The following is a 22,185-nucleotide window of genomic DNA, read 5'->3' on the forward strand; positions in this document are numbered from 1 at the left end:
GGAGCATTAAGCCACGAGAGAGAGACCCCTTGCTTTTTCACAGCCCAACAGTACCGCTCTCATCTTGCTGAAAAGGTTAAGAGCATTGCAGTGTGGTTTGTAGCCAGATCCATGGATTACGCAAAGAAAAGATGCACCAAGTCATTTTCAGATTAATGAAATTACATTTTCTGCTGCTTTCCACACCTTTAGGCTTTGAGATGAGAAGCCAAAACTAAAGGTTAGGGAGCGCCCCATACAGGATTTCAGGTACGACCGGCAGCTCCAGCAAGCCGGCAGAATATGGAGCGAGGACGCCCCTAAAGCGGTGGGCAGGGAGTGTTGAAGCCCTGCAGATGCTGATCCCCACGTGCCTGACGATGCCAGCGTGTCCCTGCGCTCACGGCACGGCTCCCCACGGGGAAAAGCTCGCAGACAATCGGGCCGCTAAGCCGGACTCAGAATTTGGGGCCGGTCACAGAGAGGAGAGACCCTCCTCCCCTGGGCTGGCCAGCCCGCCGGCCGGCCTCCCTTCCCCTCCCGTCCCCGCCCCGCCGGCCGGCGGAGGGTCCTTCCCCGGGGAAAGTTGCTCGGCGTCCCCCGGGCGAGGGGCGGGGGTGTGCGGCGCTGCCCCCGCCGCCTCTCGCCCGTGTCACCGAGCTATTTATTTGAACGGCAGATAAAGCGCCTCGCCGCCCGCCCTGCCGGGGACACGCAGTCCGGGCGCCCGGCGGGGTGGGCAGGAAGGAGCCCATGGCCGGGAGGGCAGCCCCGGCCCCCGGGGCTCTGCTCTGCGCCCTGCTCTGCGCGACAGCGGCGGCGGCAGCGGCGGGGGGCGGCCCCGGGGACAACCCCGCTCCCGGCGCCTTCGGCCACGTCTACCGGGGCGCCGTGAACATCAGCTCGGAGCACGTCTACGCCTTCGCCTACCGCAGCGAGCCCGGGCAGGTAGGAGCGACCCCCGGCGGGGCGAGCACCGCGTCCCGCTGTCCCTCTCGGGTGTGGGGTGTGTGCCGGGGAGCGACCGGCTCCGCTGTGCGGGAGCGGGCCGGGCTCCCCCTCTGTCCTGCCCGCATCCTCCCGCCGCCGCGCTGCTCGGCAGCCGCAGTGCACCTGCGGGCTCCTTTCCTCCTTCCTTCCCGGTGTCCCCGGGGCTGCGGGGGACAGCGCAGGTGGATTGGTGCCCCCCACCGCCAGAGGGGGGTTTGGGATCCAGCAGTTCTAGGAGCAGAATGCGATTGAAGTCTAGAAGACAGTTGTGAGGGTAATAGTACTACATTAAAAATAATTTTTAAAAAACAACACAAAACCCACAAAAAAGCCAAACTACAAACTACAAAAAAAAAAAAAAGAAAAATAGAAAAAAAAAAAAAGATTGTATTTGCGTGTGCACTTAATAAGCCTTCTTAATGCCGTTTTCCCCGCTATGCATTTTCTTAGGATCAGAGTGCTCTCCCCTGGTAGCTTGGGAGGTGAGGCAGGGCTGTGCACTTGAGGTGTGTCATGAAGAGGATGCAGGGCAGGGTGGCCAGGGCCATCCGTGGCTGGTTGATGGTGAAAACAAACCTGTCCTCTATGTATACCCAGTTATTGTGGGTTCCCCCTACCCCACTTTTTGTGCCGTGTTTATCTCAAGTAGCTAAGTGGTACCTTGGAAACCCTGCCTGCCTCCCCCCCACCCCTGTTTTTTTGGATTTGGTGTTAATTGATGAGTAAGATGATCTGATGTACTAAAAGATGGTGAACTAGGTAGATGAGTCTTCCCTCCTGTCCTCAATTGCACAGAGCAATAGAAGATGGAAGCAGTGGCTTTTTCCCACACTGTATACTATACAATAAAATGCACCTGGTATTTATGGGCCAGCAGTTGGGTGTCTGGGCTATGATGCAACTGAGCCCAGCCTTACTTAACTGTTGGGTGTCATCAGTGATCTCAGGAGGTCTCACCCAAAAGCACACTTTGGGCTTGAGCTCCTTTTGGAACGAGGGCTAAGTTAGGATTCTTCAGGTGTTACAAGTGTTGCGTATCACCGTGAGGGCCTGTTGGCAGTCCAGGTGTTGTGTGTAGCTTGTTAGCAGAGGCAGCATGAATACTGACTTCAGTTAAAATTAATCTGGTTCCTTCAATTTAGGGGGCTCTTTCAAGCCATGTGTGTTTTTGCTGGACACCTCTGGAAAGAAAGCTTTCCCTCCTGGACAGGTACAGTGGGAGGAAGCACAGGGCTGCTCAGGGGTGTTTGCAGGTACCTAAATGCAACTTCTAGGCTTCTTCTAGACACTGAGCCCTTCCTGTAGCTGTGAAGTACAGACTGCTCAGTACAGACTGCTGCCTTTCTTAAGCAGGAGCTCTAATGGACTAATCAACATGGTCCTGTGTGCTGGAACATGAAGTCTCTGCAGAGATAGGGTCAAGAGCATATCTAGGAAGGGAAAATTTGCGTTTGAGATTTAATATTTTTTTCAATGCAGAACTCACCAAGCACTGCCATGAATATGCTCAGAGGGCCATGCAACCAGCTCCTGCTAGAAAAAGTGTTTGGAAGATAAAAACTCTTTAAATAAAGATGAAATTTCATAGGAAGTTTTCTAATGAGGGATGCCTAGAATCAGGTTCTGATTATAGAGGAGGCTCCAGAGAGACTTTATTATGGCTTTTCAGTATAAAAAAATTATCAAATGATCGAGAAGAACCTTCTTCATCATAGTGACAGGATAAGGAGCAACAGTTTTGTACTGAAAGAGTATCAATTTGGGTAGGACATAAGGAAGAATTTATTTTGTGGTGAGGCACTGGAACAGGTTGTCCAGAGAAGTTGTGGATACACATAATTGGGAGTGTTCATAGGTTGGATAGGGCTTTGAGCAACCTGATCTAGTGAAGATATCTCCCTGCCCATGGCAGGATGTTTGCACTAGATGATCTCTGAAGATGATCTTCTAATTCTGTGACTCCTCACTGAGCTCTGCAGGTGCCATTTCTGAGATCAACCAGTGGCAGCTGGGAAGAAGGTGGCTGACCTAGCTGGGGATGGCTGTGGCTGTGTGCAGCCCCTTTCCCAGCTGCAACCCTGAACCCATGAGAGGCAAACATGACTGGGTCTCCTCTTGCTGGCATGGTCAAAGGCTGAGCTGTCTTGGTGTTCCTGTGTCTCCCTGTTGTTGAGAATTGCTCAAGACTTAGAAGCTTGGTAGTGGAAACCTTGGCTTGGCTTTAATGACCAAGTTCTTGTGGGCAGGGTTTTCTTATGCAAAAGTTGGGAAGGTGTTTAGTGACATGCTGTCTTCTTGGTGTTGAGTCTTGTGAAGCAATGCAAGTCCTGCAAAAATTCATTATATTAGTCACTGTCTTTTGCTACAGTCTTAAGCCTTGAACTCCTAGTGAGGGAATACCAGCCAGTGTTTGCCAGTTGCCTGCCACTTGTGAGCTCTCTGCTCTTCCTGGTCTTTTTGTCTCTTCCTGTCTCTGTGCTGATGGCAGTTTAGCCAGAAGCCTCTGATAACTCAAGGCAGATACCACATGGGTAATTAACCTTAGTTACAGAGAAGTTAATTGAATAAAAAGAGCATTCCCCATGTGGAAGGGCTGCAGTGGATGAGTTTAATTGCTTTCCCCTCTGAAACAAAGTCAGGTCTGGAGCGATCTGGTTCTGAAAACAGGAATTTGTTTTCATGATGCTGTAAATTCTGCTGTTTTCCTCTGTACTTCTCTCTCTAATGAGACCAGACCTACAAAGCAAGGGAAAACTTGCAAACAAGGGCAAAATGTGAAGGTTGGCTTGTGATCCATCAACCCTCTGTAAATTTTCTGGTTACTGATGTGCTATGGGTGCACAGGCACATCTGAGAATGCATCTGAATAGAGAATAGAGCAGTGCTTGGATGTTGGATGAGAGAAAGGAGGGAACAAGACCTTTCCTCCTGTTTGGTGCTTTAGAGACTTGCTGCTTTCTGAAAAGTGATGTGCTTGCCTGATCTCAGAGGATGTTCTTCATCCACATCATCATCTTTACTCCTTGGAATATGGAAATGCATGCAAGACAGGAGGGAAAAAAACGAGTGCCATGAGAGTATTCACAAGCAGATAGATACAAGGTGAAGAAACCACAGCTCAGAGCTCTGCAGCAGAGCTGCTTTAAAACATGTGGCTTCCTCTCTGTACAACTTGTCAGTAAAATGAAACTGATGATACATGTAACATGTATGTGAACCAAACCACCTAGCTGAAATTTCTGTGTGTAAAACATCTCTGTCTGTGGAGGGGGAAAAGCCTTCCTATGTGCTGTGCAGAAACACTTGTCTTGAGGCAGGAGAGCTGGCAGTCTTTTATGTACTAGGATTTAGGCCTTAATTGCTGAGGTGGAAATGTGAAGCTAAATCTGTGCTGAGAAGTGCAGACGCCTCTGCTTAGTCTTACTGCTAAGACTAAGGGGGTAGTCTTACTGCTTTTTGAATTCCCTTTTTTCTCTTCTAGCTGCTCTTTGAAATTTCCCCCCTGTACAGCTGTTTGTTTAGTTTTTAACTCCAAGAGTAAAAAAATATAGTAATAAACCAAACTGTGTCACTTGTTGCTAAGCCCTCATGCTCTAACAGCAAAGGCAGATGTGCACTGTTAGAAGTTTGGTGAGCAATTAGTTGAGCAAACAGGGTTATTTTATTTTAGAATTGTTTACACTGGAGACATCCAGGATGAGGGTAGAAAACAAGCACACTCATTCCACATGTTCAACATGTTTCTCCTTGGGAGGGAGAAAGGAAGGAGACCTTTGCTGATTTGCTGGAGCTGCATGTGCAGTGTGTTCCTGCTCAGAAGACTGAAAAAGTGCTGTAGAATGTTTCTGCTGGATTTACCACTGACTGGAGAAGGCTTTATGTGACAAATAAGAGAGCCTGCTTACTTCTGTGTTTGCAGTAATACCAGGGTTTTCAGAAAGAATAGTGTGTGTGTGAGTACTGATGGAAATCAAAGTGAATGAGACTTTCCACCACTGTAGGATCTGGCAGTTGTAATGGTTAATTTGCTGAAAACACAAATTGTACTAATATTGTGCAGGTTGGTATGTCCTGTACCAAAGTGTATGTAAGTAGTCCAGGAGAATATCATGAGAAAGAAGACAACCAAAGTTCTTTTTCCTCATTGGAGCTCACGTCAGCTGAATGTATGATTTGGGAAATACTTGCACTATATTTGGAAAACCAAGTATCTCTGAAGAGAACAAGTTTCCAACTTCCCATTTGTAGGCAAAGCTGCTGCAATCCAGACACAGTTCTTGGACATTCATGCAGTACATGTTGGTTGCGATGAGCTCGGAAGCTGAGCAGTGGGCTGTGACTATTTTAAGAGAAAGAGTGGGTGCTATTTCCCTCCTCCTCCCTTGCCAGGACTAGGAACAGAGCCCCAGCCCCAGTTCCCATATGGCTCAATTTACCATAAATTGTGATTGACAGTTGATTAATCTGTGGCTTCTCTGCTGAGCGGTTGTGCAGTGTGAGGATGTGTAGCCCTGGAGTGTGTTGAATGTCTTGTCTGTGAAGTCTGTCTGAGGAGTGATGGGTAAAAAATTACCTTCAGTCTATGAGAGGCTGTGTGCTACCAGGGAGGGTTGCTACTATCATTACTCTTAGTTTTTTCAGAGTTGCAGATAGGAAAAAGTTGATTGCCCTAAAGGAAGAGTAGTTTCAACACTAGCAAGAAGATCAGAAGTCCTCCAATTACATGCCTTAAGTTTTGTGACCGAGTGCCTTTTCCAGCCAAAGAGCACAATGCATTAGTGTTCCTCTGACCTCTAGTGAATGGGTCTCGTTTCCGAGGTGTGGATGGTAGTTGCACTTGCTTTCCTTTAGGCAAGAAGCCAGAACCTGTATGTTCCTCTGGAATTGTGTGATGACTCACACAATTGCTCAGACTGAAGCCATATATCCTAGCTGCAGGAAAACTCCCTGATCTGCTACACAGGGCAGCCTGGTTTAATAAGTAGCAGTGATCAAATCTGTGTTTGCTGTTCTCTGCTGTTTGACATACTAGTGTAGGTCTCACTCCAGCAGGACCAATGTCTATAACAACTCTAAGAGCAATTTTTTCACCTCTTGCTTCTGAGCTGGCTTTGGATTTCACATGTAGGAACCTTCAGGCTAAACTACCTTGAAGTATTCCCATGGTGTCCTGCACACGTTCTCCATAATGTTAGTCTTGGCTCCAGCCCAGCTTTCAGTCCACAGCTACACCATGCATGCAATAAAACGCTAGTCTGCTGTTTGGAGAAGGCTGAGCCTGAGCTATAGTGAGGACAACAGTCTGAGTTCTGTCTTTCCTTAATGCTAAGTGGAAGCCCACCAGTTTAGCCACAAAGATGCAGGTAAAAATCAAAGAAACTGTCAAGGTTACAAATAGTTGCATTAGATCTCCTGATGTTGGTAGAGCTGCTGTTATTACAGGATCTCCAGGGCCTGAACACTATTGCTCTTTAGTTGCTGGCTCTAGTCTGTTCACCACAGGACCCTGGAAGAGCTTCAGCACACCATTTCTGGAACCTAATAGTAAATGTCTTATGTGACAGGAATGTAGGCACCATGTCAAGTCCAAAAAAAATCAAAGCAAATTATAGTATATGGTATCTGAAGCCAAGCAAGGTTCAACAGAATCCCTTTGGAGTAACTTTTGTGTATATAATTTATATTTCTTAAAGAAAACAGGCAACCCTAGGAGGTGACAGCGTAGGCAGTGTAGAGCTCACAGCACTTGGAATGTGCTTGCTGCTTCTCAGTGGGTTCTCTTGCACACTCCTCACCCTGCCTAGGGTCACACAAAAAGCTTTTGCTTACAGGGGAAAACAAAAGTAAAGTATGAGAGAAATTGCATGGGGATCTGCTAAAAACTCAAACTTGACTGTTGTTTTTTGCATCAGAAAATAGTCTTGAAAACTCTGACAAAAGTGGAATATCTTAGTTGAAAGAGCAGTGTGGGATGTGGCTTCACTTTCGTCTGGGGATAGAAGCAACTGAGATCCCCTCAAACTTGAACTATTCTTTATCTTTCTAGGATTTTGCACTTTGTGGGTTTTCTTACCTAGGAGGCAAAAAGAGAGTGCATCTTGACAGAGGCTATCAGTTTGCAGGCTTTAGGGGAAAAAACTGAAAGCTGCTCTGGTTTCTCACAGGGTAGCCAGCAGACCTTCAGATGGCGACTGCGGTGCTGGCAGGATTTTTATTTTTGTTTCTAATATGTAAGCTAATGCTGTCAAGCTCGATAACTTGTCCTTGAACTAAAGGATCTCTTTTGAATTCGAATGGTTTTCTAAATCTTAGTCATTCTCTTCTTGTTGGGCTGTCATGTTTAAAATCAAAGCTGATCAGGTTCTGTTGTTCCCTTCCTGATCAGGTTTTGTTGTTCCCTTCCCGTCCCCAAGATGTTTAGATTAAAAAAGAAAACAAATTCTGAATTGAGGAACTTCATCAAAATGCCTCTCCTCAGTTTGAACTCTTTCCAAGAACAGTGCAGCAATTTATTATACATTTGCATTGTAAGTAGAGGCTGAAATGTCCTCAAATAACTTGTGCAGAAGTTGTTGGTAGGGAGGTAAGCTTTTTCTGTATGGACCTCATCTGCTATTTCAGGGGATATTTAAGGAATTGAAGTGCAGACTGTAAAAGGTATATTGCAAGGGTGTGCCATCTGCTCCGTTTGAAAATATAGTTTAGTACATTTGCATAAGCAAACATGATTTTGTGCTGTGTACACTTGGAGAACCACAGAGGATTTCAGAAACAGCCTTCCTTATTTTTTACACTGATGTTTTTCTTTGAGCATAGAAATAGCTACTTCAGGGTAGTTTAAAATAAATGGAAAATGGTTTAAAAAAAAGACATCATGCATTACAAGACATAATTCAATCCAAAGTGCTGAACTTCTTCACATACTGAAGTGAAGAACTTGGGAGCCAAGAAAGAACCAGGGATCTAAGTTCTGACAGCAAACCCTGGAGTTAGTGCCAGGAGCTTGGAGTTACACGGTTATGATTTGGAAAGGTTATATACCATTTTGTTTCAAGGGTTGGCCTGGCCCAGAGTTCCAGCTGCTGTGGTTTAGGAAGATGCAATTATTGCAGAGTAGTTTGTTCCTTAACTTACTGTTCAAAATAGGATTTTTTATTTTTAACATCTTTCTGAAGTCAGAGGGTGTTCAGAAACAGGTACCTATTTCAGCCAGCATAGCAACTCCCACTTTATCCTTCTGGCTGTCCTGGAGACTCCCGGGCGACATTGGTTAGAGGACAAAACTTCAATAATGGAAAAAGATAAATATTATCATGTTTTATATTTGTCTTACTTCCATTTCTGCTTCACAGATACTGTTGCAAACAAGTGAACTCATGGGAAAGTCCAAGCAGACTGTAAATCCACACAGCACATTTGCACAGAGTGAAACATTTAAATGAAAAATACTAATCCTGGAGCAGTTATGTTAATGTGTCCAAGGGTGTGCTTGACGTACCCAGAGTCTGTCTCTTCATTTATGCTGCTTCAGGTGTTTAATACTCCTGGCAGAAATGCTGGAAGAAAACTCTGGGCCAAGGTTATTTGACAGATTGCTTTTGGCAATTAAGTCTTATTGACATTGGAGCTCAGAGACTGAGAAAGGCTGAAAGGGAATGATCCCCTGAGCTCCACTTGTTCTGTTGTCAGCCAGGAGCTGACATCTCCTGGGACTGCAGAAAAGAGATTCTCTAAATCCTGTCACTGTCTCAACTATTTTCCTTCCGGGTCTCAGCTTCCCCCATTGCCTCACCAATGGGAAGATCAGCAGTGCTGGGTGCTGGTGGGGTATTCATTCACTGCCTCGATTGCTCCAGTCCATCTGGCTCAATCCTACCTCACCTAATTTCAGGGTCTGTATAAAAATGAAGCACCTCTTTCTCATGCAGCAGCCAGCATTAGCAGTTCAGTGCCTTTTGCACACGTATCCAGTGCTGAGGCCTTTCCTTGGAGCAGCAGTGAGTGTTTGCCTGCCGGATGTTCCCTGCCCACGGGCCTGGCCCCGTGCCTGGCAGGCCCATGAGCGCTGTCGCAACGCGGGCTGGTAATCCCAACAGGCTGCCAGGGAGCGCCTGGCGTGTGGGTGCAGCCCTGCTGTGACTCAAAGGCTTTGCTTAGCAAGAGCTTTTGGAAAGGAGTCCATGGTAAAGCCCTTGAAAACCTTTGCTTACAGCACAAGGTGTTGTTGCAACCTCCTGCCTTGCCCTTAAATTCACAGCCCCACAGTCTTAAGATGATGTGTGATCTCTGTGGCAAATGCAGATTTAATTATCAGTCCAAAGATTCTTTCATGTCAACAAGAGCCTGGTTTATTTTGCTTAATGTTTGCAGCCATGTTGGTTCTGTTCAGCTGTGCAAATCTGGGGCTGGCTCCTTCTGCCTATTCCCATCTAGAGAATGGAGTTCAGTTATACTTTTTTTCCTTTCTTTTCTTCCCTCCCCCTATCTCCGTGGTGGTGGAACTGAAGTACAAATATTTGTCTTTCCTGGTCTAACACGTTTTTATGCAGAGCTGAGAGCTCTCTCTTTATTCAGCTGTCTTGTTGCTCTGTCCACCTTGAAACACAAGAGAAACTTCAAGGTCAGTCATCTGAGAAACAAAACTATCATGAGCCTGCTGGTGAATCGCCCCTGCACATGGCAGAGCCTTGGCACTGGGAAGGAATGTGAGGAGCAGAAGTCTCTGAAGCACTCCTGACCCAGCCTCAGCCCCACAGCACAAAAGGCAGCCGTGTTTATTGCTGACAAATATTTGTGCAGGGCCTGCCTTGTCCCAGGGAGCATTTGGTACACAAGTTTGTTTCCCAAGATGATGGTTTCAGCTTGGAGGCTGCAGATGAAGTCTAGCACTATAATACCAATAGACCCAGCCTCCTGCTGAGAGTGTACAAGGAAGGGGAAGGTGGAACTAGTTTTCTGTGGGGCTGGCAATGATCTGCTCCAAAATAAAGTCCCTCAGCAGTGCTGGCAATGCAGGAGTGATAGCAGCCTAGTTGAACCTGTTTCTGTCGAGGCAAAACTTCCTCCTCATCTCACCAGTGCTAAGTGAGTGGGGATAGATGCAGAGAAGGCTCATAGTCTTTGTGATGATTATAATTTTAAATTAAAACACTGCTTTTTCACTGGAGTTCCTCTTGTCTCCCCATCAAGTTTTGTGTTGGAAGGGGGAGGTATGTGTGATAGGAGCCATGGTTCTTTAGCAGGAAGGATTCTTGAGTTAGAACTGCTTGTTTTTAAAATGAAACAACCTTTGGAAAGGTGTGGAGGGGGAAGCATGTTTGAAATAAATAAATCACTTCTTTTTCTTCACCTCCTACTTTTTTTCACTCTTGTAAAAATATTTTGCTGAAGGCAAATGCCAAATGACTTTCAAAGGGGAAGATGGGATTAGTAGCATTGACTCAATAGTGAATTCATTAAATCTGTAGCATGAGACTGTGTATGTTGTCTATGTAAAGGCAAGAGAATCCAGGAGCAAAGCATGGATTACAAGTTTAAGGTAGGTCAAAGAGAAGGCCTAAAAAATCATAAACATCCATTCATAGGTGTTATATTTTTATCCCTGTCCCTTCTCATGCTCCTGCTAGACAGTTCATCCTGCCAGGGAAAATGCCTTTCTCCAAGACACTAATTAAGATTCCTTCTAATCTGTAGCACGAAATTGGAGAGTGAGTGACAGGAGATGAAGAGAAGCCCTGGTTGCAGTTAAATGGTAATTCTTCCTGGACTTTCTCAAGCTTCCTCATAATTGCAGCTACATTTTTCTGGACTTATCCCCAAGCTTATTTCCAAGTCATCAACCATTAATTGGGAACTTCTTGTGCAGGTTTGGCCAGAAGGCAAATCCCACCTGTTTTGTTGCAGTGTTTGGCAGAAATAGCTGTTGTGTAAGAAAGATGCCCATCAACCAAAGCTGTTGGGAGCTGCTGCTGTATCCCTGAGATCCTGTGAGGGGAGAGCAGAGCTGTACCCTGGGATGGGGATCTGCCCACAAGAGGCCCTGTGTTGCTGTGGGGATGGCAGCAGGATACATAACTAGATGGGCTGGAACCTCAGTTGCCATCTGTCCAGCTTCTTAATCACCCTGTTTGTTTCCTGGACTTTATTAAAAGATATTGATGGGGTTACGCTCAGTGTGATGCTCCAGATTGATCTGGGTATGTGCAAATGTAGTAGGAGCAGAGGTATTCATTGCAAGTGAATTGCTGGTATATTGAGGTGAAATTTAAATTACATTGGGATCTTAATGAGCTGCTCTGAAAGTGTTGCTTTTGATTTCTGATGTTTCTCTCTGTTTGAGGCACCCTGTTTGAATGTGGCCTGGGAAGAAGCTTTGCTTGTGTAGAGTGCAGAGAGGAAGGTTAGAGGGGGAAAAAAGTGGGATCCCATCTGTGAGCCCATACTTAGGCCACAGTTGGTCCTGCCTTGATGCAGCTTGGTGTTGCCCCAAATATCAGACCAAAAAGAGCTCAGGGCACCTGAATATGGACTTTTAGGGAAGCAGGGCAAAGAAGCTATAACCAGCTGTAAAGAGAGCAAATACAGAGTGCTGAGTGCAGTAAGGATGTAGAGAAGTCATTATGGTAATATATGGCATATACCAGTTTTCTTGTGGGTAAATGCTTAGATTTAAAAGAGTATTGAGTCTTGAGACTCTTACCTCCCTCTCCTGATATTCCTATTTCCTACACATATTATAAGATAATGGAATCAGCAGCAAAGCTGAATAAATGTTGTAGGTGGTGTATAATCAGCTTAGCTTTGTGGAGAGAGGGGAACCAAATGAGGGGGTCTGGCTGCTGGATCACAGCAGAGGGAAGGGTCTGCCTTCCACTTCACTTTTCTTTGACAGAGCATTAATCACCAATGCTTTTATTTCCCTTCCCTTGCCCTTCTCTAGGATAGATGGGAAACTTTCTTTTCTTACTGAGGATAATCAATCACCATAACAGGTCTCCCAGAGAGGTTATGGAGTCTCCATCCATGCTCACCTGGCTCTAGGTGATCCTGCTTGTGCCAGTTCTGGTGGCCCCAGTATAAGGAAGTTATGGACTTTCTGGAGTGAGTCCAGTGCAGAGCCACAAAGCTGATGAAGGCACTGGATGGAATACCTCTCCCATCAGGAGAGGGCTAGGAGGGAGCTGTACTCCTTTAATGTACACGTACTCATGTACAATTAAGAAAACCTGACTATCTGCAAATGCATAACTCATGTCCTGGGTTATGTTCTGTATTTGTGCAGTCAATGGAGAGGAGAATTTCCCAATCTCTGGCTTGTATTTATGGATAGTTGAGGATGCAGAAGCCAGTAGTGATATTTGCTGTGAGTTTGATGTGAGCTCCCCATTGCATTGAGCTGATGTGCTGAGCCCTGGAGGGTTCACACAGCCATGTCCAGCCTGAGGCAAGCGAGAATCACTTCACCTGTGGAGGTGGGCTTGCTTGAACTGTTTCATGGGCAAAAAGCTGCTGGACAGGCAGCTGAAATGTGTCCTTTCTGCAGTGATAGTTGTTTTCCCCATGGGTGGAGAATTGTTCCATGTCCTTGCAGGAGACTAGCTTGACCATTTTGTCTTCATGCTCCTTAGATTTGTTTTCTTGTTCAGTTCCAGTCGCTTCCTTCATGCCCTCACTCCCTGTCACAGCAAACACCAAGAAACAAGCAGGAGCTTGTTCAGCCCAGTCCCTGTGTGTCCAAGTCACACCAGTGTGTGCTGGCTTGGCTCCCTTGGGGCAGCTGCAGGGAGTAAGCAAGCTACTGAGTTATCTTCCAGTGCTGCTGTGGTGACACCCTTCATGTGTTCCTTGTGTGTTTTGCTTTGTGCTGCTGTTTTTCTTAGTTTTGTTTTAGCGCTTTATAGTGAAATATACTTGGAAACAAAATTGCATATATAGTTCTTGTGACTGGAAGGAAAAACTGGAAAGTGGAAAGCAGACCAGAAGAGCTTTGCAAAGGTTTAGAAGCCAGAAGGCAATGAGAAAGGATTCTAATGTCTGCCCTCCTATTTCAAGGGATTTTTAATTAAATTATTTGGTTATTTTGTTGTTGAAGACCTAATTTTTTAGGAGCTGGTGGCTGTTGCCTCTGTATTATGGTAATAATGTCAGGAAAACTGATTATTATGGCTTTCAGGAAGGTGTTTTGTTCTACTAGATTCAACTCTCATGTGAGTCAAGAATCACCAAACAAGAATAAATAGGAAATTTTCTTTTACTTGGAATTGCAGAGGTAAGTAATTTCTCTGAAACTGGTGTCCCCAGGGAAAGAATGAGTTGCTGTCTCTGATAACTCTCCTTCTTCTAGCTTCCTAATTCTGTATGCTCTTTTCAAAATCTGCTACCTCCTTGACCCTTTACTCTTCTTGGAGGGAATAAAATCAGAATATCTGTGAGAAGCATTTTACTGATCCAGTGAGAGTCCATTATAATCTTTCAGGATGTGGCAGGTTTAAAATGTGTATGTATTATCTACTTAATATGTTTTCATTATTTCAAGGCCTCTAGTTGAGATGGACTGTTTCTTATCATATGATGAGTTATGAACTCTTGTATTTTGTATTCTTCATCAGTGTCTACAGTTCTGGAAAGGGAGCTGAAGGGATGCTGTTTTCAAATGGAAATGGTATTTGGAAATGGTATTTCCATGTGGTACAGACAAACTTCTTGCTTCTCAAATAGTGAACTGAGGGTGCGTTACACCACAGCTGTCCTACTTCTGCAACCACATGGTGGCCAGTGATAAAGTAAGGAGAAATTTCAATTGCTGGTGCAGCGGGCTGCATTAAAACAGTTCTCACAAGCAGCCTTTGGTGGGATTATGGTCATATTGCAATTGTTTACACGAGAGCCTACTGCTAATCTGCTTTTTCATCCTTGGCTCTTGATGTCATCTTTGTGACTTTCCCAGTAATGTTGTTTGAGTTGGGCAATAAGAGTCTTGGCAAGAAAATTCTTAGTTGTAGCTTTGGGTCTTTGTCTTGCGTGTCCACATCTGCTTGCTTAATTTTTGTAAGGTAAGTTATATAGGTTGCTCCCAACAGAAGCTGCTGAACTCTCTTATGTATTCTGCATTTGTCCACTGTGTCTTGTCTGACAGTCACCTCTGACCTGGGCACAGGGCTGTGATTCTGGACTGCAGCATCAGCAGAGAGGCCCTTCTGTAAAGGACTTCTGGATCTGAATAGTTAGTCTGGTGATAAACACTGCAGATCTCCCTGTGCATATTGTCAGCACCTAGGTCAGACTGAGGAAGGAGGAAAGGCTTTTCCCACCTAGATTTGGAGCTGCCTTGCTCTGTACCCTCAGTTTATGCTCTGTTTCCCCACAGGTGGATGCAGTGCGGGTGTACGTGAACAGCAGCTCCGAGAACCTGCAGTACCCCGTCCTGTTTGTGGTCCGCCAGCAGAAGGGAGTGCTCTCCTGGCAGGTGCCACTGATCTTCCGAGGCCTGTAAGTACTGGAGGCTCTTCTGTGTGACACTCTCCTCTCTCTGCACACTCCTCTACCAGCTGTGTTCATCAGCAGCCTCCCTCAATGCTGCATCTTGTAACCTGTGCACACTGCAGGGCTTGGTTGGTCCTTGCTCGCTGCCAGCTGGGTGTAGGGAGAGCAGGATTTCATAGGTCACCTCTCACTTGGCAGCCTGCTCTTGGCTCTTAGCTTCTCTGATATGTGCACAGAGCACCAGGAGGCTTGTCTGCAGGGGATCTGCCTGTGGCACCAGTCACTGAGTCTACCACACATCCATCCTTGCTGTCATTCCACAGTAGCTGCCATGTGTGCAGGTGGTTCCTGGGCTCTGGTTTGGGACAGGGATTGAACAGGCTCTTGAAAGAGCACTGTAGCTTCTGTGTAACAGTGTATTTCTGGAAAAAGAGCTTCTGTTTCTCACCTCAGGAACATTTAAGTTAAATTTATTCTAAGGAGTGGTTGTTTTGGGGCTGCTTCTTTATGAAAGCAATGCTGCTTTGTATCTTCATTAACCCCAGGGCCCGGTGGGCTGCAAATAGAGAATTTTCAGGCACCTTAGTCCATTTCAGAGGTGAAGCTTTGTCCTCTGACTGAATCCTGGTGCCAGCAGTAGATATCCTGCAGTGTTTTGCCTGATTCAGGTGATGGGTACAGCAGTGGCTGTCAGTGCTCTCTTTGCCTCCACTAAATGGCAGATGTTAGAAATCCACAGCTGTTGTGGGCATCCCCGAGGGAAGTGAATTATGTTGAGGATGACCAGTCCCTTGGGCAGATTGCAAGAGGCAACAGAGGTGGAGCTTGAAGGCTGAATAAAAGAGTGAATGCTCCTGGCCTTTTAGATGAGAATTTCAGTTATGCAAACAGAGGCAAAATGATGCCATTCTTGATAGTGCTGAAAAACTTCTTAACTGCTCTCTCTCTCTCTCTTTGCTATCCAACTTTCTCTTCCCTCCTTTCCCTGGCTGTTGTAGCTATCAGAGGACCTACAATTACCAGGAAGTGAGTCGGACCCTGTGTCCCTCTGAGCCAACACCTGAAACAAGACCCTCTGAGCAGATCATATTTGTGGATGTGGCTTCCATGGCACCATTCAATATTGCATATGAGCTGCTTGTCACCAGGCTGGAGAACTTCCAACTTGAGTAAGCTGGGATGTGAGAATACAAATGCAATTTCTTCATGTACCACTTGAACATCACTTAAGGGACTTGGTCCATCTGCCTACTCTTCCCTTATTTTTCCTTCCTGGGGGGAAAAAATTATTTTGTTTAATCTGGGGGTACTTTGGGTATGTTCCAGCTCTTAAGTTTCAGACTACAACATTCTGGCATTTGTTTTCTAGGACCAACAAAGCCTTTAACTTCACTGCCAGCCCTTCCCAGCCCCAGGTAAGGAGGGATCCTGTGTAGATTGTTTGTATGTCTTACCACATCGAAGTGGTTGATGTGATCTTTGATCTTTCTATATGAAGTTCAGAGTTAGATACTAATACAGTACAGAACCTAGAAAACATGAAAGCTAAAACATAAGGCATCAGTATGTGTGTTAGTTCAGAAGGAGGCATGTATGAGCAGCCCCTCCAGCTGAGCAGCTTTGCTTAGAGCCCTGCAGATACAAATCCCCTCTTGAATGAAAATGCTGTTCTCCCTAACTGTAGAGCTATAGGAACTTGTAGAGCTAGGAGGGTGTGTGATTTACCCAGGCTTCTGGGACTCTGTTGTTGTTGTTGCTTTCACTGTTAATAACACCATTTAATTCTAGGTTTTGTATTACCAGGCATCCTAGCTAATCCTTTTTGCTGACAAATGTCTTAATCTGCTTTGCAGATCCATGCAGTGTTTTATACTATAAAAGCATAGGGAATGATGGTGACTCTTTGTAAGCACTCATTACTTAGGATTTTGTGATTTGAATATTTTGTGATTTGAATGTTTAGGATATGAAATTAACTTTGTGACTGTGGTTTGATTTTTTTGTCACAATTAATAATGAGATTTATGACTTTAAATTAATAACCAAATGTGTGGAGTAGAAGACTGCTTCTTAAATGGTATAATGCTGAGGTTTTTGTAAATCCAAGTATTAAGCAGTCTGTAGGGAGAAGGATAAAAAGATGATTTAAAACCTAGATGGGTGCTGTAAAAAAACCGTAACAACTGAAGGAGATGTTGTCTGGAGCCCAGCTTGTGCCTGAGGGCAGAAGCAGAAATTGGATATGCTGGTATAGGTGAGAAGTGTTGGCTGGATGTGTTTTTAACACTTGCAGTGTGTGCAGCAGGGAACTGCTGGCCTCAATGCCCTTGTGTTAATTCTGTACCTTGGTGCAAGCGTGGCTCAGAGGAAATTATAGAAGAGCCCTTGTGAACTAAAAAACCTGATCCTCATGCCCCTCAAACTTTCCAAGGGGAAAAAGTGCCCCTGGGATACCAAGGAGCTCAGTCTGCTTGTGTCCTTGCTTGGTGCAGACAAAACTTGCTCTGCTGAGGAAACTGGCTTGGTGAGTTTGCACTTTGTAGGGGCTTGTGGTTGGAGCCAGCACTCCTTCAGCAGGGAAGGGACCCTGCTTGGGGAGGGGTGCTGGGAATAAATGCTTTAGTAGAAATGGGCAGCTTGGAAAAGGCTCGGGTGATTTCCTACTTGTGCCTGCCCTCCCACTTTGGGGCTGTAATTCCTGGGATTGGCATGGGGGAAGAGAAACAGGAAACAGCTGGCCCTTGCTCAGCACTAAAATTTATGTGCCATAAAGGGAGCTCTACAGCTGGGACAGTCTCAGGTGATGGTTTTGGAGCAGAGGTGGTGGTTGTGGTAGCTCCCAGAGCGGCAGCAGTGGCTGCCTGGTGACCATATGGAAGGGAGGGAGGTGGCTGGGGGCACTCCTCAGCCTGTGTCCCTCTGAGGGGCTGTGAGGTGCCCATCAGCCCCTCGGGGTAGCTGTGCCTTGGAGCCTGAGCTCTCAGGGTCTGGCCTCCAAGTGGGATAATGGAAGCCCTTGCAAGAAACAGCCTGCTGGGGCAGGCACAGGAGCCCCACTTCTCCTGCAGTGCATCAAACTTTTTACTGAACAAATGTACAAATAATGATATTGCCTGGGACATCTTTTGCCCAGCTCTGAAAAAACAGCTTTTTCTAACCCCACAAACTGTCCTGTGGGCCTGATCAATGAAGGAGATGCCATTCCTTCCCCCCACCCAGGAAAAGTAGGAATATTGCCAGATACTAGTGTATCACAAATTTTTTTAGAGTTACAGCTGAATTATTTTCAAAGCTGAAGTGCAAAGAGAAACCCCCATTATGCTTTGCCATCAAAGCAAACAAGCAACCCCAAATCCCTTAACTAATATCAATCATTTATTTATGAAACTCTTGACAGAGTTTCAGCCATTTGACGTAATACTGTTCATGGTCTGTCTTTGAGGCAACCCATTTGAGAAAGCTCCATGATGTTTTCCATATATAAAAGTACAGCCAGCAGTATGGAAACATCTGGAAATTGCTCATATCAATGTAAAATGGAATGGGCTGTAAAATGAAGTCAGTTTAGCTTCATCAGGTGGGAAAAAGGTTAAGGGATCAATGCTGTATTTTGCACATTGAAGATGTTTTTGTCTAATAGCATAGTGTACAAGGGGGACAGTTGCCTGTATATATTCAATCTGCTCTTCTGTAGTGTAAGGTCTTTATATTTAAAACTGATTTTTATGAAAGCCATTCACATGCAACCCCAAAGCCCACCTAGGGCTGTTGAGGTAGCTTAGGATGGTGTTGAAGATACTGCCAAGGGTGATTTCTGGATCATGTCTCTTGTACTCTGCTTTCTCCACAGTATTTTCTGTACAAATTTCCTCAGGATGTCGATTCAGTCATTATCAATGTGGTGTCTGATGCAGCCTACCCATGCTCAGTTGTCTCTGTGCAGGATATTGTGGTAAGTCAGAGCAGAGAAGGGTGAGGAGCTGCCTGCTGGAGCTGTGTCCAGCTCTGAGGGGTCTTGGGCCCTGCACAGGGAAAAGCCCAAGGCAGGGCTTTGCCCTGGTGGTGGTGGTGGTGAAGGGAGCCCCTGAAAGAGGAATGAAAATTCTGTGGGAAGGAGGCCAAGACAGAGATGCTGAGTTCAAGCAGCTCATACAGAGACTTTTGTTGTAAATAGGTGAACAAGCTGTTCCTTTCTAGCCTATCCATAGGGAACACATTCCACAGAGGGACTTCATGTCTCCCTTGTGAGGTTCCCTGCTGCCCTGAGACATGGGTCTGTCTCCCATGGAGGGTGTTGGGTGGAATGTTGGTGCCTCAGGGAGGGAACAGTGCTGTTCCCTTGACTCTCCCCTGGCTCAGGGCGGCTTGGGGAACTTCTGATTTTCAGACACACGATATCTTTCTTCCTTGAGTTTTGCTCCTTTCTGCATATTTCACCCCCTTTCCTGGGTTGTTCCTGTCATGGAGGTTGGCTGTTGCTTGCAGCTGGGAAATAGCCCCATACTTATTCTCTTTTCCCACCTCCCTGAATAATGCAGGGGGCTGCAGTATGGGAGCAGACAGAGATGCAAGAGGTTCTATTCCCTTGGACACCATAACTGGGGCCTTTTTTTGCTGTTCTGTGCTGTGTTTTCCAGCTGGCTTCCTTAGAAAAGGGTTTGGATGTTGTCCCTGGTTTAATTCTTAGCTGTCTGTTTTAGTGCCCAGTGTATGACCTGGACCATAACGTGGAGTTCAATGGAGTTTATCAGTCTATGACAAAGCAGGCAGCCATAACTGTGCAGGTGAGATGCTGATTTGTGTCCCAGTGTTTTCTGCTGCCTGTGTAGCAATTAAAACCTGATCTCTGGCCTGTTGGAGGGGAGAGGCTTTGTGTCTCATGGATTTTCTGTCTTCTTCCATCCTTCTGTGCAGAGAAAAGATTTCCCAGGTGAGCAGTTCTTCGTTGTGTTCGTCATCAAGCCAGAGGATTACGCCTGTGGGGGTTCTGTGCCTTCTTCAATTCATGGTGAGTTGTTCTGGGAGGTGGATTTGATTGCTGCATCTGAGTGATGGAGCAGTGGGTGTCTTTTGGGACCTTCCTGTGGGATGCCACCAGGTGATGGTGTAGGTCTGTCTTACCCAGGTAGTTGTGAGGAAGAGTGAAGTATCAATTTGATGTTGTTGGGCAGGTTAAAAGTCCTGATAAATGCAGGAGGTGGCTGGCTAGTGCAGTGCCTGGCATGCTGGGGTTATGTGCTTTTCAGCAGCACCACTGGGCCCTTGGGAGACAATGGAGTCATCCAGGCAATGCTGCTTACAGCCTTTTGTTTGGTTCTCACCTCTGCTCCCTGCTGCTGTGTTATCCTCCTGGCTCCATGGAGTCTCAGTTCCTGCAGAGAGCATCTTCTCCAACTGCTATCTTGGGATCTGTGACAGCTCTGAACTTGGGGGAACAGGAAAATTGGTAATTCTGGGGGAATAATTTTACAAAAGACTTGTTCTAGTGTCTTTTCCAACCAGAAAACACTGTGTCCACTTGCTGGGCAGTGGTAAAAGCAAAATCTCCACCACTCATGTAGTGACTGTAACTGGAGTGGGAACATTCCTAATCTCAAAACCTTAAAGCTTCCTGCCTGTAGAAGCAGCAAGGCTGCAATCAGCAGATATATTGGTCTCCCTCAACAGCTTTTTACTACTCCCCTGCCACCTTTCTGCCCCAGTTTTCCCACAAAAAAAGAACTGTGCCCTTTGGAGTGTCATTCTCTCATCCTAATGCTGTCAGCAGAGCTGTACTGGCCAGGTGTGCTAAGCCCTGCAGAAACAGAGAGTTTCTGGAGTGGCATCTTGCACAGAAATGTTTTACTCACAGGGATTTGGCCTAAGGCAAAAATGGACTCCCACTGCCTGTAATAAGAGAACCTCTCCTTTGGGGATTAAATGAATAGGAGATGAGATGCCTTTGGGATTCAGACATCCAGAGTTAAGCAATATATGGAAGGCTGAAGCAGGGATTTCTTGTCTGAAAAAAGTTTGTGAACAGGGAGGATGGGGGAAAGATTTGGGAAGAGCTGTATATTGATAGATCAGAGAACATTTTTAAGCAAAACCACCTAGACATTTTAGTGAAAAGCCAGACCCTGTTGGTTTTGCAAGTTCAGAGAACCAAGATCAGTGCTAGAAATCATTAATGTTGATTGTTTTTATATTTTCTGTACACTGTACATCTCACAGGGAATGTCAACCGTACCTGGAACCTGCAGAGGACAAAGAACCTTCAAGTGACGATTGTGCCCTCCATTAAAAGTCAGTGTCTTTGGGCAGAGCAATGCAACTTTGCAGGGGAACTTGGCACTTCTGAATACAGGGGTGTGACTGGGCCAGCAGCCTCTGAAGGAATGGTGCACACAGCCCCAGCTAAGGAGACAAAACCACCTGGAGCCTGCTCCCTTCCAGGAAGGGCTGTGTGGCACACCATTTAGCACTGGGGGTGAAGAAATGGGGACAGATCGTGCTGAGCAGGTTCTGTGAATTCCTTTTGAAGAAAGCAGATGGGTTTGGAAGGGCTGTTGGGGCTGGGCATTTTTACAAGGTGGTATTGGGAAGAGTGCTGACCCTGAGAGGTGCTATTGCTGCTCTGTGAGCTGACTGATCCCTTCTCTTTCCTCAGAGTCTGTTTATGTCCAGGCCATGTTCTTCAGCTTCCTGGGTTTCCTCTCCTTTTACCTGGGCTCAGTGGTTGTTGCTTTTGTGCACTACATTAGGTGAGTCAAGGGGTTATAAAAGAACAGCCTTTCTGTTTCTTGTCATCAGGGACACTGCACCCTGCAGAAAATTTGGGATGAGTGGGGTGGCAAGCAGATCAGCTTGGGATCTAAGCAGATCAGCTGAAGAAGTCCTTGACTGCTCAGTGGGCTCCTGCTGACCATCAGCCAGAAAATACTTCTTCCTCTGCTATGGGGACCATGGGAAGGATGATAATCTAAGGGTCTGCCCTCTCAATCTTGTAGTGCACCAGCCCTGTGTTTTCTTATGTAAGGACACTGGGCAGCAGGTGGGAATTGTGAAGGGATCAGTCTGTGGTATGGAGTGTGAGAGCATGCTGCACTGAGAGCTGCAGTCAGTGGCAGTGACACAATTTGGGCCTTGGAGCCCAAGAATGCTGGTTTCCTTCCTTACCTGCTTCCCCTGTCCCAAACTTTGGTGTCTGGGCTTGTGTTGAGAAGAATGTCTGCATGGGCATGGCTTAACTTCATGACACATCAGTGAAAATACATTTCATTGGAACAACTCAATGAAATTACTCAAGTGTGTGCTCTTATTTGCTGATATTTTTCTGTGTTGTGGGAATATTATGGTAGGGGCTTTTTTGTTGTTTTGTTTTGGTTTTTTACCATCTTCTTTCTGCTTGACATCTGCATTGACAGAGGTGATATGGGCTTCTTGAGCATTGTGCTAGTGAGTGCCTCTAAATCCTGCTGTCACTTCAGGAGATTCATATGTGCTTGTTCCCCTGAGCAAGGGGAAGATGGGTTTGGAAGGATGGTGTGAAGGTCTCTCCCAACATACTGAGCAGTGTAGGATGGGATAAGTCATGGAAATGGTTGTCCTGCCTCAGGTGGATAGCTGAGGGGGTGAAAAAGCCCTCTGTTGCTTTGGAAGTTACAGAGACAAACAGCAAGCAGTCATGGCTGAATTGTGTCTAGTCCAAGCAGTATTCTTTTTTTTTGTTATGTGCATTTGTTTCTTTTGTGC

At 45.9% G+C, this 22,185-nt stretch overlaps 1 protein-coding gene across 2 annotated transcripts in view; it reads left to right on the plus strand.

Annotated features, from left to right (window-relative positions):
* Positions 1–474: 474 nt before the first annotated feature.
* The window catches only part of SIDT1 (SID1 transmembrane family member 1), a 39,929-nt gene continuing 18,218 nt past the window's right edge, over positions 475–22,185 (plus strand). Inside the window, exons 1-9 of one of the 2 annotated variants that reach the window (XM_064722848.1) lie at positions 475–927; positions 14,336–14,457; positions 15,450–15,620; positions 15,821–15,866; positions 18,302–18,403; positions 19,152–19,235; positions 19,366–19,459; positions 20,665–20,736; positions 21,101–21,194. In XM_064722848.1, the coding sequence (XP_064578918.1) occupies positions 733–927; positions 14,336–14,457; positions 15,450–15,620; positions 15,821–15,866; positions 18,302–18,403; positions 19,152–19,235; positions 19,366–19,459; positions 20,665–20,736; positions 21,101–21,194 (980 nt within the window). In that variant the 5' untranslated portion in view covers positions 475–732. The remainder of the gene's footprint in view (positions 928–14,335; positions 14,458–15,449; positions 15,621–15,820; positions 15,867–18,301; positions 18,404–19,151; positions 19,236–19,365; positions 19,460–20,664; positions 20,737–21,100; positions 21,195–22,185) is intronic. The other variant, XM_064722858.1, reaches the window with a different exon arrangement.

This window comes from Zonotrichia leucophrys, chromosome 1 (genome assembly GCF_028769735.1).
Source record: "Zonotrichia leucophrys gambelii isolate GWCS_2022_RI chromosome 1, RI_Zleu_2.0, whole genome shotgun sequence".
Classification (NCBI taxonomy): Eukaryota; Metazoa; Chordata; class Aves; order Passeriformes; family Passerellidae; genus Zonotrichia; species Zonotrichia leucophrys.